The sequence below is a fragment of the Meleagris gallopavo genome, chromosome 3, assembly GCF_000146605.3.
Source record: "Meleagris gallopavo isolate NT-WF06-2002-E0010 breed Aviagen turkey brand Nicholas breeding stock chromosome 3, Turkey_5.1, whole genome shotgun sequence".
Taxonomy (NCBI): Eukaryota; Metazoa; Chordata; class Aves; order Galliformes; family Phasianidae; genus Meleagris; species Meleagris gallopavo.
Window position 1 is genome coordinate 64,500,461 of NC_015013.2, and position 17,153 is coordinate 64,517,613.

Below are 17,153 nucleotides of genomic sequence, written 5' to 3' on the forward strand. Positions count from 1 at the left end.
AAAAAAGAAACATTTAAAAAAAATAACTCAAGGCAATCTGAATAAAAGAAAGCTTAGAGGTCAGTGAGATGAAGCATTTTGTATGGAGCTTAAAAGATGACAAAAACAGGCACACAGCTTTTAAATATGTGTTATTTAGTAATTTATGGTATTCAGTAATTATTCACTTTCCTCAAATTATCATATATATATTTTCCTAAAACTTTTAAGTTTCCTTACGCAAATACCTATTAATTCTGAACAGAAAGAAGAGGTCGTAAATAAATGATCATGAACATCCCTCCAAAATACATACATAGTAAAACAAAAATATTCAACCACATAAAACAGAAATATTAATAACCTTGATATAAAACCTTTATGCTCTATGTAGATCAGAAATTTCAATCAGAAAACAGCCAATCTACTACAAGCTTATATGCAATAAAACTGAGAGACTTTAATGGAACAAGACAAAATGATAATTTATAACATAACCCACAATAAATCAACGTTCTGCTATTTCTCAGACCTGTAAAACTGGTTTAGCTATTATTATAACCTCTATCAAGGATTAAAGGCCTGACTACAAAGAGAAAGAGCTTTCTGAAATTAACTTTGGGAACAGAACACCAACTAATGTCATCAGAGGTTTTCTTCTGTTTATCTAGTGGTCAGGACAAGTAATTGGATCCATTTCATCACATCTCAACTAGCTCTTTGTGTGACAGATAAAAATGAACATATTATCTTTAGATATTTTACTTCCACATTCAATTAAATTAAACGAAAACACTGTTTAAGTAGTTTATACAAAGGCTTTTTATTCTGATAAGGTTTTTTGCACGTCATAATGAATCCACAGAGACTTCCTGAAATCAGGAGAAGCAGAGGTATGGTTTTTGTGTGAAAGAATTAGAAAAGAGTAAATATATGGCTACAGTGTTTAGAAGTATACATGAAAAGCAAACGCTCTATGAAATTTGATTTTTTTTCTTCACAAGTCTTCTCAGATAGTGGAATCTTTTATGTATTCACTGCTCTTAAGATTCTTTTTTTATTCAAGCCAAATACTTTACCACTGCTGAGAATTCTTCAGTGGAAAGCCAAATTCTCAGCTCATCACTCTAATACTGGACTGTGTTACACAGTACTTTGCTGACTCCACATGGAACCATCTCTAACTGGGGCAGGATTTGAGCATAGGAAAAAATATGGTCTTTTTCAAATATTTCTGAGTAGCATAAACAGTTGGAAATCCAAGATTATATTCATAAATCAGAACCTAAAACATAAGGAACCCTCTCTCTCTCTCTCTCTCTTTTTTTCCAGAGATAAAAACAAATTGTTATCACTGAGATCCAAGGAAACGAAGATTGCTAGCCTGTCTAGATAGACACGAAGGAAAGATTTAAAGATTTCAGTGAGAATGTAACTTTTTTTTCTTGAGAAGAAAATGCTAGTACATCATAAACTCTGCTTATCATCAGAAGTGACATTTTGGTATGGCTTGTGGACAACAGGTCAAAACATGCTCAGGTTTGCTGTTCTGGATGGCACAAAATTATTCCAGTGAAAACACAATATATGTTTGGCTACACCAAATCTCTGCAAATGTTCTAATTTAAAAATCAAAGAAACACTGATGACCTACTGCATTATATCCAAATCTATTAACTGAAGAGGCTAAAACATGTGACAGAAGGCTGTTTCTGTCATATTTCAAATAACAATAAAAGTACCGAAGCAGATGAAAATCTAAAAGGAATTCTTAGAAATTTACAGTACTAACTTTTTTAAACCAAAACACTTGGTAATATGGAGTATATTCTTCATATTTCAGAATACTTTCTTGTAGTACAACACTCTGATTAACAACTGCAAAACTTTCAAAAAGAAAAATGGAAGTATTTTTATTTTAAATTATGAACATAAAGCAGCATTAGGGATAAAGCCAGAAACCACTAGGTGAAACAAAAATAAGAGTATAAAAATGTAACTACAAGAAAAACTTTCATAGGGCCCTAACTCTATTTCTTTCCACCAAAAGAAAGAAGGAATAGGGCAGGTAGTTCAAATGGAAGAGACCTTCAAAGATTATCCAGTCTAACTGCAAAGAAGTTCACACAGGTACTGTGTTTCATACTCCAGTTGTATAACTGACTGTAAAGCAAAAAGTTAAACACATAGGAATCAGCTTTTGTATTATGCCACCATTTTTCTCATGTTGGAACACGACAGAGCAAGGGCACTATCTCAGACACAACAGCAGATGGTACCTGCATAACAAACTCTCGACGGCGAGGCATCCCTCTCTCAGAAAGAAGAACATACTCTGGCTCCTTCTCCTTCTTGGCCTGTTGGATCTGAGCCAGACGACTGATAGGATTCATTCCTTGACCATATTCAGGTCCAGTCTAAAATAGGTTTAAAAGATAGATTTCATTATATATCAATATTATACATGCTATGCTATTTTACTACCTCTTCTCTAATACTCATTTTGAGAGAAATAAGTAAATTTCATACCACCTATTGCCTGCCACAGTTGTAAATAGCATGGATATCTATCAAAGGTGAGTTACTAATACCTTAATCTATCTATGAACATCTTGTGGAGATGGACAAAACACAAATTCATCCATTATATTTCATTGCCCTATTTCTACAACCCTTCCCTGTGATCCTTAAAATAGGCTGCTAGAATGCCAAACATGCAGTACATTAAGAAGAGTTGGTTTTACATGGGAACAAAAAAGATTTGCCATATAACAAAGGAAGGTGCATTTGTCTCATACTTTCCATCTCAACATTCCTGCCTTCCATCCTACAATGCAACTAAAAGTGGAGAAAGCTTGCTCTGTTTGCATGCCAGAGGAATTTACCCTCAAAATGTTTTTATGCAGTGAAGCTAGAAAACACAAAGAAAAACTCCAATAGCTAAAAATGGTACACACCATGAGCCACCCACAAAGTATTTCAAATGCTTCAAAATGTACAGATAATGGGAGAACTTATCTGATAGGGGAAAACAAATGGACATAAAAAAATTTTCTGTCCAAGATTACACAGACAGGTGAAAAACCACAGTCTCTACAACCTATTTGTGTTAGTTCTGAAATACTTTTAATGTTATTATTCATATAATGAATTCTCTCTCAAAGCAAACAACTTTGAAAATATGGTTTGTAAAACCTAAGGAAAAGAGAAGAAATTTAAGATTCAAACACATTCTTCTAAGTTTTTATGTAACAGATGAATATCATAACACAACAGAAGAACTTAAAAATGCAAATGACGTTTGAATGTAGAATAGTGTTAGTGTTACTGTGATAGTTATTCTTCATTTGCAGCACAAATGAAGAGGCAGAGTTGTGCTTATTTGAGCTTCTCAAATAAGCAAACAAGTGGTCAAGAAACTAAGAGATGATATTAAGAAAGCTGTGCAGCGAATCCTTATAGTATTACCGCTGAAGTCATTAGAGAAGATGAAGGTGAAAGAATTAAGACAATGTCATGCACAAGGGCAGCTGTGTGGGCAAGGAGCCAGTCAGAGACAAAGAGAGAGCAGGCTAAATAAAGTGCGGGGCATAAGATACGGCCTCATAAATATATGCACAAGCATACAGGAGTTACTGTTGTCATTCTTTGTGATGCTCAAAATTCGTGCAGGTTAAACTAAAAGAAACAGACACAACAAAAGCATTTCAGAAGACTTCATATTCAAAAGCCAACAGCTTCCTACACAATCAGGTTATTTTCACTACTAACGTCTGTTTCTAACATCACCTACTTTGGATAATTCAGTTCAAGTCTGTAATGGCAAATGGTGTATGGTGAAATAAGAGGTTTTTACTTGGTTATACCCTTAGCATCCTTCTTGAGCAAAACGTACCAAAATGAGACAGCCAGAGAAAACAGCCTTTTTCAGATCTCTCAGCCTTCAGATCCTTAAAGCTGCATTGATGTTGGTAGTTCTGAATTAATAACTTTTGATGCTAATTTTTTCCTATCGCTTTTTGAGATTATAGACCATGAATTTCAGTAGGAGCTAATTATCTAATTAACCTAGATTTCCTTGGAAAATCGCTTGTCCTGTTTTGAGGGCAAACAAAATAAGGAAGATGAAGAAACAACTTAGATGTTTTACAATTTTGCAGTCTCCAAAGTATTTGCTTAAACAAGATGGTTGTTCCTACACAAATCTCCTCTCAATGTACTCAGTATGAAGATTTCAAATGGTCACACTTCTGTGTGTTTATTTATTTATTTTTAGTATCCATCTCGGTAATACTCAATGAGGACTGAATTCAAGCTATATTTAAAACTTCACATCATCCTGGTGTGATGTTACCTCGCCTAACATAATACAAGCCATGGACATAGCTGTGCACTTCATCAAAAGCTGTGAATCATCACAATTGTTACCAAACCCAGAAAACTTGAAGAGGTTTTTTTTTCTCCCTCTCAGAAACAGAGATGAAATTTAAGCCCTAAAACATTACTCCAAAGCATAGGTTTTAAATGTGAAGGTTCCCTGCTATTTCCTGCAGTTTTTGCCTTGAGGCAGCATATTATGGGAACAAAAGTGACTGTAACACCAGGCACTAACAGCCCAACTCTCCATCAGCATCACTAATCTAACACAAGTTTGAACGGCTAAGTATGCTTTATGTATACTTCAAGCAATATTATTTTGCATAGGTCTAAGTGACCATCCAACATGCCAGACGATGAAAAGTCATGTACAAAATGTTTACTACTACCTCACAAAATAATACTTCCTAAAATAAGATATTTAGAAGATTTTGATCACTTGCAAAGCATCTTCAGAAGGATTGAAAAGATGACAGGTTAATCCGATTAGCTGTACAGTGCTGAGACAATGAAGTGATGCATCATAAATATATGGAAACTCTGTGGCTGCTTCTGTTGGATCTGTGGAGGATCGATTACTTCAGATGGACTTTTGTTTCTGTACAAATTGAGGATGAGTACACAAACCAGGGCTAGTCACTGCAGGATAACTCAATTCTCTAAGTAGCAATAAATCTGCCACCAAGAATAAAAGCACCATTTAAGAAACTTGAGCTTAGAAGACTTCAGAGACCCTAAAGTGATGTCTCATTGGTGCAGCAAAAAGCACATGAACATGTTCTGGGATTGCATACAGTTTAATGGAGTGATGGTTCAAAGCCTACAAGTCCTCCTTGAACTGGTCTCCAGAAAATTTTCAATCTCTTTTTGAGAGCTGAAGGATGTTATCAAACAAATGCTAACCTTAACAAAGGCACATGAAATGAAGAAAGTATGACAAGTGACACGCTAGGCTGAGATGGGAACAAACTCTTGCATTTCTTTTAAATCTCTCCAAAATCAAAACAGACTGATGTTGAAAGCAGGAAACTCTCAAATCCAGCTCCATGAGGGGAAGAAGCTGGACTGTACAACATTTCTCCAGATCAGTAGTATTTCATATACTCTCTCTTCAAATCGGGGTGAGGAGGAAAGAGTTGGGATAAACCATTATATATTCCAACGAGGCCTCTCAAAGGAGATGATCCTCGTGAATGTGCAGAGTTGCTTGGAGGCTTTGATTCTCCACTACACTTGAACTAACTCTTGATGTGATGTGAGCTCAGTTAAGAGACAGCTCCTAACAAGCCATTGCATTGGAGAATTTCACAGCATTGTTAGAATTAAATAAATAAGTAAGGTATGGGATACAAACAAATTAGTAACAATATTGACAGAAAATGGCAAATGAGCCTTTACTGACTTAAAATCTGAGTAACTGTTTCTCTCCCAGCAAGTATTCTTAATTCTGACAAGGGTAGACACATACCTTCAATATTGTTTTTGGACGTTTTTTGAAGTACAGTTTTGGCTTTTCAATCACAGGAAGAGGAGGAAGCTTCTTCAGCTCCTGAAGGACAGACATTGCAGCACGTTTCTTTGAGAGCTTCTTACTGTTCCCTTCTCCTTCTGCAGTGAATTCTCCTACTGTAACGCGTGTGACGAAGCTCTTCATGTGAGGAGGTCCACTTTCTTTTATCACCTTTTAAACAAAAGTGTTTGGAGTCAAATCATCCTATAACCTAATGTTTATATTTCTGCAACATACTTAATACCAATGAAGTCCTTCTCCTACTCGGAAGCATTTAGACGGGTTTTCACAAAATCTAGATGAGTCTTAATAGCAGTACAAGGTTTGAGGACAGAAAATGAAGGCTGATAGGATAACAGGAATCTAACCACCATATTCAGTGTTTCGCAGAAAATACAGTAGACCTGCATTTTCAAAATATATCAGTTACACAGTATACAACAGTAATGCATATTTAAAACAAGGCTGCTGTTGTCTTCTTGCAAGGCACTTCCCATACTAAAGAATTTCAATTCATGAAGGTCCATCAATCTTTCTCTCCATACAACATATTCAAAACTGTGCTTACACAGCACTATTTAAATATGTTGATCATTTTCTTTTGTTATCATTACAATCTGGAATGTTCATACATGGTTCCAAACTTCCATCCTAAAGGCCAGAATTTTGACATTATCCTAGCTGCAGACAGTACTGCCTGCTCTCAGCAATTACCTTGCCAGAGCACACAGTTCAGAGACATCATGCCCACTAGAAAGAGTGCCATAGCATTGTCTCCACAACTCTCAGCTGTCCCTCCCACCAGAAAGGAATGATCAAGAGAACCATCGTCACTCACACAGAAACCAATCAATTCTGGAAATTTTAATTCATTCGTCCATTTCCAAACATACACAAGACGAAAGACAATGAGAAAACACTCTTGAAGTACTCCTCCACTACTAAAAGTTGTAATGAATGAAAAAATAAAATTGAGAAGTTCTGAATGGTGCACCTTTGTTTAGTATTTTTCTGTCTACACTCTTCCATGCACAGAAATATCCTCCTAGGAGGCAGTGCTGCTAGGATGTAGGTACCAATAGATCACAGTACTGCACGTGCTAAGACAGCCATCTATTCATGTACGCAACACTTACTGGTCTGGATAATGTCTATCAGGAATTAGAGACCTCATCTGGGAGAAGGTTCAGTTATTTTGTTTGATGGGCGGAAGCAGCTACCTAATTTAATCTTTGGTACATGTAATGTGTGCAAGGAGAGATTAGAACATCTGACAGGCACATCTCTCCATTGTCTTCAAAAGCAATACAAATATATATTTTTCAGTAGGTGCAGTAACATCAAACCATCCATTGAAGAAGTATAATGCCTGAGTGCAAGAGAAGGGAGGTAAAGGTGCTAGGGCCTTCTTGGTGCAATAACTGTATTTTTAATGGACTGGAACCTTCAACCTTAATATTATTAAAACATGTTTTGCATTAAAGTTCTTTTTATCAAGGTCATGTCCCTTGCATTATTTAGTTTTGCAGTTACACTGTAATGAGGCCTCCCTAGGCTTGTATTTCTTTTTTTAAACTCTTTTTTTGTGGCATTTTCACCCAGCAAATACAATTATCACAGCATATCTCAATAAAAAGACACAAAATGAAGACTAACAGACGACTTTGTCCACATTTTGTCCACATTTTCCCAGAATAAGGCAGCATCTTTGCCAGCATGCAACGGTTACACTGCAGTCTGGGAGTGTTCCCACTCTCAGATTCAGGGTAATGATTTCAGAAGTGTTTTCGATATTGCTTCACTTGAAGGTGAAGTGTGAGATGCGGCCATGCCTTCATGGCCCCCAGCCTAAGCCAGGGAAGCTGCATACCCAGGGTCATTCCACTGCAGGCAGAGTAGAGCTGTGTTCCTGCACTACATCCTTCAGCACTGCCCTTTCCTTTATCATTAGTATGCATCCTAACTGACTACTGCACAGTGCTATCCAAATCTTACAACGCACCAGCTGTAAATAGTAAGGCTAAATTAATGTTACTAGAGTCTTTAGTCTTTTTGTAGACTTATTAATGGCATTATATAGGTGTTTCTACTTATATGCAATGCAGCACATTAATAAAATATACAACAATGTATATACTGACCAGATGAAAAAGGACAACATAACTTGCTTAACAAACATAATTGCTGAGTTCCTTAAATATTAGTTTTATATAAGTTTTCTCATATATATATAAATGCACATGAAAGTATATATATGGAAAAGAATTTTAATATAAAACCTGATTATATTTTCGTATGCATGAATATAAAACCAATGTATTCTGCTGTGATTTTCATCTTTTAAACATCTAAGCATGTGGCACAAGGTAAATAATTGCCTGGAAAACATTCAAAACTGTTTCTTTGTTAGTAAGTATATGAAAAAAGTCTGTACTGTCAATGGAATGAACCTCATAGAATTTGGATGGGATCTGGATCAAGCTAAACATCCAAAATTGGTAATTTAGCAAAAAAATATTTACCTAACAACATTTTTTGTTAACCTCAGATTTTAGATCTTTTTATTCCACATGATTTCAAACAGTTGTTCTGTAAGCCTAGGCACACAAAACACTTAAAAGAAATTCAGCCTTTGCTCTCCAAGAACACTATATGCATTAGTACATTAAACCATTTCCTCAGTTGAAAGATACGACCTATGGATCAAATCATGGCTAATTTAAAGCTGAGAATTTGATTAAGGGTGACAGTTCAATACACTTTTCTTCTCTGTTCCACTGATTTAAAGAATAATTCCAGCAAGAGAAAACACATGGGGCCAAAACTCATCTAAGGTCAAGTTACATCAAGAGTGAATTTGGCTCAATTTAATGAATCATGCTGACAAATGAAAAACAGCAGTACAATTACAATGAAAGAGCAATGCTGCTTCAATTATTAAAGAGACTACAGGTACAAAAATCAAAAGACAATGACAAGATTAAATGCACATTAAAAAAATAACAGAGAAGACAAAGAACAGTCCAGCAAAAACATGTCACCTATATCCACGATTATTTAGAAAATACCAATATGTTTCCATGTGCTTGTGTGGGCTGACATGTCAGATTTTTCCAATTTAAAATAAAAAGAGTCTGGATGGTTTATTAAAACAGACGAATGAGAGCTACTCAGTACATTCATCACCCAGTCTGAAAGACTAATGCTCAGGAGACCAGGAGCTAGATGGGCACAAAACTCCTCGCCAAGAACATGCTCAGCTTTTCAGAGGCAGCAATCTGCTCTGCTCTTAGCTCAAAACACTGAGCCTTCATCTCACTTTGACCAGAAACAATTCGGGAAATAAAATAACAGTCTGAAACATCCTAAGGCATCTAATGCCTGGTGTGAATACACTGGACCATTTCTACACAGTTCTTCTAACTGTGTTGACTTCAGTTTTGTCTTCCAGGCCAACCTAATTCAATACTAACAAGTTTGGAAAGTAAAAAACATCCATGGTGCTAGAGAACTAAAACAGGAAGATTTCAGTCCATGCTAAAGGATGGAATTGGAGGTCAAATCTTAGAACTGTTCTAACAATTCCTAGCAGCTTTGTACCTCTCCTTAAAAATTGCTCATTTTGCCCACATATGCCTTTAGAGTTGTATAGTGGCTGAAAAGTTGGCAAATAAAGGTTAAGTAAAGATACACCCATGGTAGGTGTGTTATGAAGCTTTTTTTTTAATTTTTTTTTTTTTTTTTTTTTTAATCAGAACTGAATAGTTTTATTGTAGTTAGCAATTTAATAGATAGAAATTCTTTAAAACTCTTCCTAATGCTCCAAGGCAATTAAAATCAGCCACATTATACAAAACAGGACAAACAGAACAAGCACCTAACATACTGGCAGAGCAGCTGGAATGAAACCATGTACAGTTTGAACAGTTACATTAAAAAAAGAGAACTCCTGGGTTCTGCACGCTCTCCTTATTTTCCACCCCTTATGCAATTCTGAGAATGTGTTTACATAGAACTTTACATATCTTTATGACCATTAATTAGTTGCATAACACAGCACTGTTGGAACATTTGCTAAAGCTTCGTCAGATGAAGGGAAGGCAGATCATTTTATAGCCATCGCACAAAAACAAGCTGGAAAAAGCTTTGATGCCTGCCTGGAATAACACAAAACCATTTGTAAATAAAATCCTATTAGAAACATCAGATCCTGGGGATTACCCATAATTGCTTAGCAGACTTATTGAAATACAAGCTAGTACCAAGTTAAATCAAAATTCTATCTTCAAATGTCACTTATACTCAGATTTAAGGGCAGGAAATAACACAAAACCTGTCAGGAGAGCGAAAAAATGTCTTTTTTCAATGTTGTTAACATTCTTCGGCAAAGGACACATTAGAGTTTTCCTGCACTAAGTATCTCTTCCTTCATTCTCTCCTTCCCAAATGCTCTCCCTTAAATAAGCTGAAACACAGGGACGAAGTTAGGAACATATTCAAAGCGCTATGCCTCTTTCCATTCCAACATCCAAGCTATTCTTTGATCTGTGACCATTTACCTCTCTGTATTTTATTGTACTGATTTCTGTGGAACTGTTCCAAATACTTTTAAATACTTAAGATAGAAAATAACTTGTGTGAAAACTGAAGCATTAATTCTTCTCTTCCTTTTTGAAACACAGGCATGTTTTTCCATTGCACTGATCATACATAGGAATTACATTCTTTCCATGCGGTTGCAAATTGATAAACCAACACCACCAGACACTCCAGTTTTATCCTTGAGATTTTCCTCTCCCAACTTTCCATGTAGTTCATATTATACTTTTTTTTTGCAGTTATATTCCCCATATATGAAATACACATAAATTTGTTATACCAAGGAATTTCTTCATCAAAATCAATACTCAATATCTTTGGCTCCCTTGTCTAGCTTATGAGTGATTTCTCAAATTTCCAATAAGGACCAAGTAGCTCAGTTGACATCAGCCAAACCATGAGTACTGGCCAAAAACATCAGTAAACTGCATAAAGCATGCAGTACAGCATGTCACATAACAATATATTTTTTTAACATGCAAGTATGTCCATGTATGTCAAGACGAAAAAGGCCTCGAGAAAATAACCATCACCAGTGAAGGCACTTCCCATGTCCTTCACATTTGCTCAGTGTAAATGTGTAACAATACATCCACTTTTCCTGCATTAGAAAAGCAAAATTAAAAAAAAGACAAACAGCTTGGAAGTCTGGTGGCTTCTACCACAATAAAGTTAGATTTTTACAGTTTATGTAATAGCTTTTTCATTGGAAAAGTTCTGCTGCTGTTATCACTCAATCCCCCAGCTAGTTCATGAATGCAGCAGAGCAACTCCAAAAAGTCTCTATTACTTAATGTAAACAAAGGGGTAAGAAGTAGATTCGTACACTGAGGCTTAAGTAGAGATAGATTAGGTGTCAAAAAGTGTGGAAGACCGAAAGGAAGTCTTGACTTTCTGAAAACAGAACACTGGATGCAAAGTCTCTTATTGGGAATTTTTGTACTGCATGAATACTTACAGTTAAAGCCACGACTTCATCTAACTCTATTTTGAAGATTATCTGAAGTCAGTTTGAGTGTGGCCACTGATTCTACATCCCATAGTATTATACAGAAAATGCATGAACTGCCTTCCTGCAATTTACTTGTTTCCAGCCAAATATTGGCATTATACTTTTTCTGAAAGAATGTCTCATTTTATAGTAGAAGCTCAATTTTTCAGGTACTGATACAAATCAGTCATTATAGATACCAGCATACCACTCCACGGACTGAATCTTAATCTTTCAGAGGACAGCCCTGTCAGTCTTATTTTGGTGCCTGGCGAAATTGTAGAGACTATTCTAGGAGTTCCTGAAAAAGACCTGAAAGACTATCCGCCCACTGGTCACGGGCAGTACAGTTTCACTGGGTGAATGCTTAACAAACTCAGTGTCTTTTTTATTATAGTTATGCACCTAGATGATCAAGGGAAGGAAGCCAGTTGATGTTTTCTTTTTGTATTTCAGCAAAGATCTTGATACTGTCTCTGACAGTATCCTTCTAGCCACTATGTCCATCATACATAGGGTTTGAATTTTAGGTGCTCCTGCATGGAGCCTTTCGGGACCCTTCCAACTCAGAATATCCTATGATTGTACCAAAGATATTTATTTATAGTTTACATGAATTTAAGTGCCATTTTTAACCGTGTTGAGTTTCAGTGCTGGGTTCTTCAATATTTTCTCAGTGAACAGGTAATATGGAATACATACCTCAAAACTGACAGGTATATTGCGCTTCAAAGCAATTTCAAACACAACACTGATCTCAGACTTGTTTGCATCTTTATCTTCTTCTGTTTCTTTTCCCGTTTCTCCATTCTGAAAATGAAAAGTACACAACAATAATAAATTCTCTATCATTTTTGCATTCTTCTGTCACACTGTGAATCAGCGTTGGTACCCCACCTCAGCACCCCATTATGAGCCACCCACTGACCTGTGAAGCCAGATATGAAGCAGTTATGCTTCATATCAAAGGAACACAAACACATTATTTTATAAACCAATGACAGAGGGTAAAATAACTTCTATGGGTTTTAGTCTTATAAATGGCATGGCTAATTATCATCCGAATACAAGCTTTGAACACAAGTATTAAAGACCCTGTGACCCACTTAACAGCCTCTCTGTGGGTGCCCCTTCTAAACAAAGTCTCCTGTACTTCTCAAGAAAGACTGAAGACAGTACTTCTGTCAGAAGGGATAGAGTGAACCCTCCTGTGCTTTGACTGGGTCACCAGGTTACAGGTGTCCCCAGCAGGTCCAGCTGCTTAGCGGCCCCTCTGTAGGCTTCCCTCTGGGAATTAATGACCAATATGAAAAGGTAGTGACAGAGAGCAGCTTGCTCAACACAGAGAGCTATTTATTTATCCATAGGAACATAACAAACAAAGAGGATTAGAGATAAAACAACAAAAGGCACACGCAAACATTATCCTGCATAAAATGTGGCTTTGCTTTGCACTTTAGGTTAAACCCTATTTTTTTCAGACAACCACTAGCATAGGGACCAGATATCATCTCCTGCAACTGCTACCTTTTGGTGTCACTCTCCTAGGCCACATTTTACTTAGTTTACAGAGGTTGATCTTCCAGCTACTTTCACACTGCAGTACCCTGAATGCTTCAAACTGGGATCTCTCAACAGACGTGTAATTTTGGCCAGACTCCTAATTTTTATTACTGGAGGTAAACATCAAAGAAGTTTGGGATGAACTAGGTGGATTCCTGCAGAGTTCCTATCTTACATAATCAAGCCTGATGTAAATCTTCAGCCACCAGCACAGCTACAAAATCCAGATACTGAAGTTAAAATAACAGTAAAAAGTAACAGGTTCTTCAGAATAACAAGCATTTACCAATATTGTATCTATCATTTCTTAACTCTTAATATATATCATATATAACAAAAGGGAAGATCAGAAATACACCAGCAGTAGTACAATACATAGTCTTAGGAGCACTTTTTGTCTCACTAAATGGTTGACTTGTAAAAGCAATTTACATCCCTGCCACTGATCTGGAGCTAAATACAAGACAAAACTGATAAAAGTCTGCAGAACCTGCTGAAAAGAAAGGGTACAGTGTAAAGCAGAAACAAGGGGAGTTAGAATGAAATTATGTAGGACTTCTAGCTCATTTCACACAATGAAAATCAAGAATGTGGATCATTACAGGACAGGGAAAGCATTGATTCAACGAAAGACTTAGACTTGCTGATAATAGCCAGCTAAATGGAGTTAGAAGGACAATATTAAAAACCAAAAATGTATCTTTGGGTAGACAGAACGTCAAACAAATAGTGGAGTAACATTATTTTGTAAACAACTTTAGTGAAAATCTTACACAATATGGTATTCAATTAAGTCTTTGTTTTATAAACTGAAAATATGAAAGGCAGACAAAAAAGCTACACAGATGAACAGCTGGTTAGAAAGAAAACAAATTTACACCAAGACATTATGGAAACCATAAGTTCTACAAAAAGATTTAAAATTACTTAAGCATAATCTCTAAATTTTTAATAGTTGTTTTTAGATTTAGCAAAGATAAGAAAATACTGATCAGACAGAAAAGCTAGGTGAATTTAGCCACATTCAGCTTCACACTAAATTTATTTTATATCTGAAAGGGGGAACAACTAGTCACTGGCATAGTTAACATAAAATAATACAGAGCCATACAGACTTAATACTTAAAATCACTGAATATTCCCTCCACTCTTAAAATTTCAGCCCTTGCATATCCTTTCATCAAGCACAGTGGAGTGACTACTTGAACTTCCTCAGGTTTGGGAAGATAAAATATGCTCAGGAGCGTCCCAAGTACTTTGAATTTAAATTTGATCCTCATTCCAGAGCTGACACTTTAATTGTAAGGCCTTTCTTAGCCTCAAATCTATGAGATAGTAAGGTGCTTTGGCAGGCACACAATAGTTCTTTTATGTAAGCAGTTTCAGATTCACCTACGCTCCTGCTCTGCTTGCTGATCATTTCTTGCTTCTACTCACCTCACGCTTTCCATATATTTGCTCAAGGAAGCACTAAAATGGTAATATTCTTTAACAGTTCAATATTGATGAGGGATTTTATCCTTAATGCAGTTGAAAAAGAAGTAAATAAATGTGGGCATCAAGATGAACGAAGACTATACAGAAGCCTCATTAAGCAAGCAGGGTTCTGAAGATCAGAGTTGAAGACCTACTTAGTGTGCTATTTTACACAGACCCACTCCAGCAAGGCTCACCAGTGCGATGCAGGGCCAGCCTGGTCTCAGCAGGCCTATCTCCTCCCTTTCCTGCTCTCTTCAGAAGCACAATGGCACTGGCCAGAGAAGAGGGGAGCTCCACCAATCAAGCAATTGGAACCAGTCAGACTCATGTACTGCTCTGATCCCTGCACGAAACATGGGGAATCTCACACCTTCCCTGGCTGATCCCAGCATTTCAGTTCTGCTGAGGGAAGCAGAGCTCTACAAAGCTGGAGCAACCCCATGGTTGAGGGCACATCCCTCCACTCAGCAATTCACATGACCAGCAGCAGAGAAGAGCCCAATCCTTGGCAATATGAGGCTCTAAATTCCACTTTAACCTGCACTTCTTGGGGTAGATGCACCCAACCCCATATAATTCATCTCTGTGTACTCCAGAGTCTCTTCCAGCCTTCTCCAGTCATCTATGGCTCTAACCCATAAAGAGACAAAGAGGATCTTTCATCATCCCTACCTACAACCAGTAGCCTCAGTCTGACTAAGATACACGGGCTTTCCTTGGAACTTCATTCATTTTCCTGCCCACAGACATCTGCTACTGAGATCCTACATCACCCCAGAGGGCCTTCAGCTGCTGCACCAGAATGTCACAGCACTCCCACAGATCTTATCACTACCACACAACTCCTAACACACTCAACACATGTTATTCTCTTTTGACAGTCCTCCTTTAATTTTTCTCTTAGCTAGTTGTGGATTTGATTCAGTTTCACCACCTTCATGGCGGTGAAAAGGAGAATGAAGTTACTTCCTTAGCTCATGAGAAAGACAGCAATACAGAATGCTGCAAGAATTTAGGAAACTCCATTTTCCATGGTGACATCTCCTAAAAGCCTGCACATTCAAAAAGACACTAATCTCAATAGACACTAAACAGATTCAATTAGACGTGAAGGTTAAAGATATTATTACTTTTCCTAGGTAAATATCATACACACAGAGGTTATTAAATCTCTGTACATAAACCAGGTATGCATCCAAATTATTTACATATATTATTTACTTCCTTATACTATGTACTATCCTCTGCATTTAAGATAAGAAAAAAAGATTGTCTCCTAATGCATTATTTTTGGCCTATTTGACTGAGCAATTTTATTGTTCAGTTTTTAAAATAATTTTGGTTTTATTTGTACTTTCAATTTGCAAAGATTATTCTGTGACTAATTTTCCTGCCAACTTACTTTAAAATGACGATTTTCATTTTGAAGTAGCAATATACACCACTTACATACACAGCACCGAGAAAGTTAATTATTCAAAAAGGGAACAAAGAGCTGAAAGACTAAAACCATCAGACAGCTTTGCAGTAGACATCAGTGACCTTAGCCACATTCCTAGGTACACTGGCAACATGTCACTTAAGACCACATTCATGGCACGACAGTCATTTAATATTAATGATTAATTCTTCATGAAGACACGGATTACATTGACATTTTCTTGACTTTTGGTATAAACTCTTGGGAGTTCATACTTCAGGACTTTGGGATAAACTCTCACACTGTGAACAATTTCATCTTTAAATGCCTGCTTATTTTCACTGTTGAAGTCTTGCTCTATGTTAGGTGTGCAGTTATAAAGAAAGAAACAACACTAATGATTTCTTTGCATTTCTTCTCTGCCTTTAGGGCTAATATGAAAACAGAATACTTAAAATTAGACAATGAAAAACTGGTAAGTAGACTGTTGAACTTGGTACCATAACATGAAGGTTAGGAACGGCATGTTTTCTGAAACACAAACCTGAGGTAATTTTTCCGGAATAGGCTCATTCTGGAGAGCTTGGAGGGCCTTCATTGCAGCATTATGTCTAGCAGCTTGGCGAGTCTTTCCTTCACCAAAAAACTCACTGTTGCCAACAGTTAACTGGACATAGAAAATTTTAGGCACTGGGCAGTGATACCTGTAAAGAAGTAATGAACAAGTTAATGCCTTTCTGTGTGTTAGAAAGCAGCAATATAAGTTACAGATTTTAACCATCAACTGTATGCAATATAAACGGTAGCTAGGACTACAACATTGTTTTTGCTCACAGAGTAAGCCCTCTCAAATACATGAAAGTTGACCAGCAAGGCAGCTCCTACATGCACACCAGCTCTTCATCCCCCATTTCCACACCTCTGCAACAAGCTGGGCAGTGTTCCAAGTCAGCAGCCTAGCTCTGCTGTCTTCCTGGCCTAAGCCTTGAGAGAATTAGGCCAACGAGAACCGAAAGCTCCTGTGGAAGTTACATCTGGGAGACAACACCTGTTCCAGGGGCAAGTGGCACGGAGGAAGAAGGAACACGAAGACCCTCCCACAGGGACAACAAGCCTGCACAGCTTAGCAGACAGAAAGTCAGATGGAAGAGAGTGAAGGACCTAGACAACATATTTCTGGCCTCTAGTTGAAGTTCAAGCATTGAAATTGTTGCAAAGGTTAAACACTTCTCTTC

The 17,153-nt window shown here is 37.0% G+C and overlaps 1 protein-coding gene across 1 annotated transcript; it reads right to left on the minus strand.

Moving 5' to 3' along the window:
• Positions 1–2,186: 2,186 nt before the first annotated feature.
• LOC104909350 (double-stranded RNA-binding protein Staufen homolog 2-like) lies at positions 2,187–16,638 on the minus strand. The gene is made up of 4 exons (XM_019614113.2): positions 16,463–16,638; positions 12,159–12,266; positions 5,825–6,037; positions 2,187–2,396 (listed from the first exon to the last, which is right to left on the minus strand). The coding sequence occupies exons 1-4, from the start codon at positions 16,514–16,516 to the stop codon at positions 2,202–2,204; spliced, it is 570 nt and encodes a 189-aa protein (XP_019469658.1). The 5' UTR covers positions 16,517–16,638; the 3' UTR covers positions 2,187–2,201.
• Between the last annotated feature and the right edge of the window lie 515 nt (positions 16,639–17,153).

Coding starts and splice junctions, on each gene's coding strand:
- LOC104909350 (XM_019614113.2), bottom strand. CDS start 16,516: ATGAAGGCCCTCCAAGCTCTCCAGAATGAGCCTATTCCGGAAAAATTA. Junction 6,038..12,158: donor ATATACCTGTCAGTTTTGAG/GTATGTATTCCA, acceptor TTTGTTTAAAAG/GTGATAAAAGAAAGTGGACC. Junction 2,397..5,824: donor GTCCAAAAACAATATTGAAG/GTATGTGTCTAC, acceptor AACCTATTTTAG/ACTGGACCTGAATATGGTCA.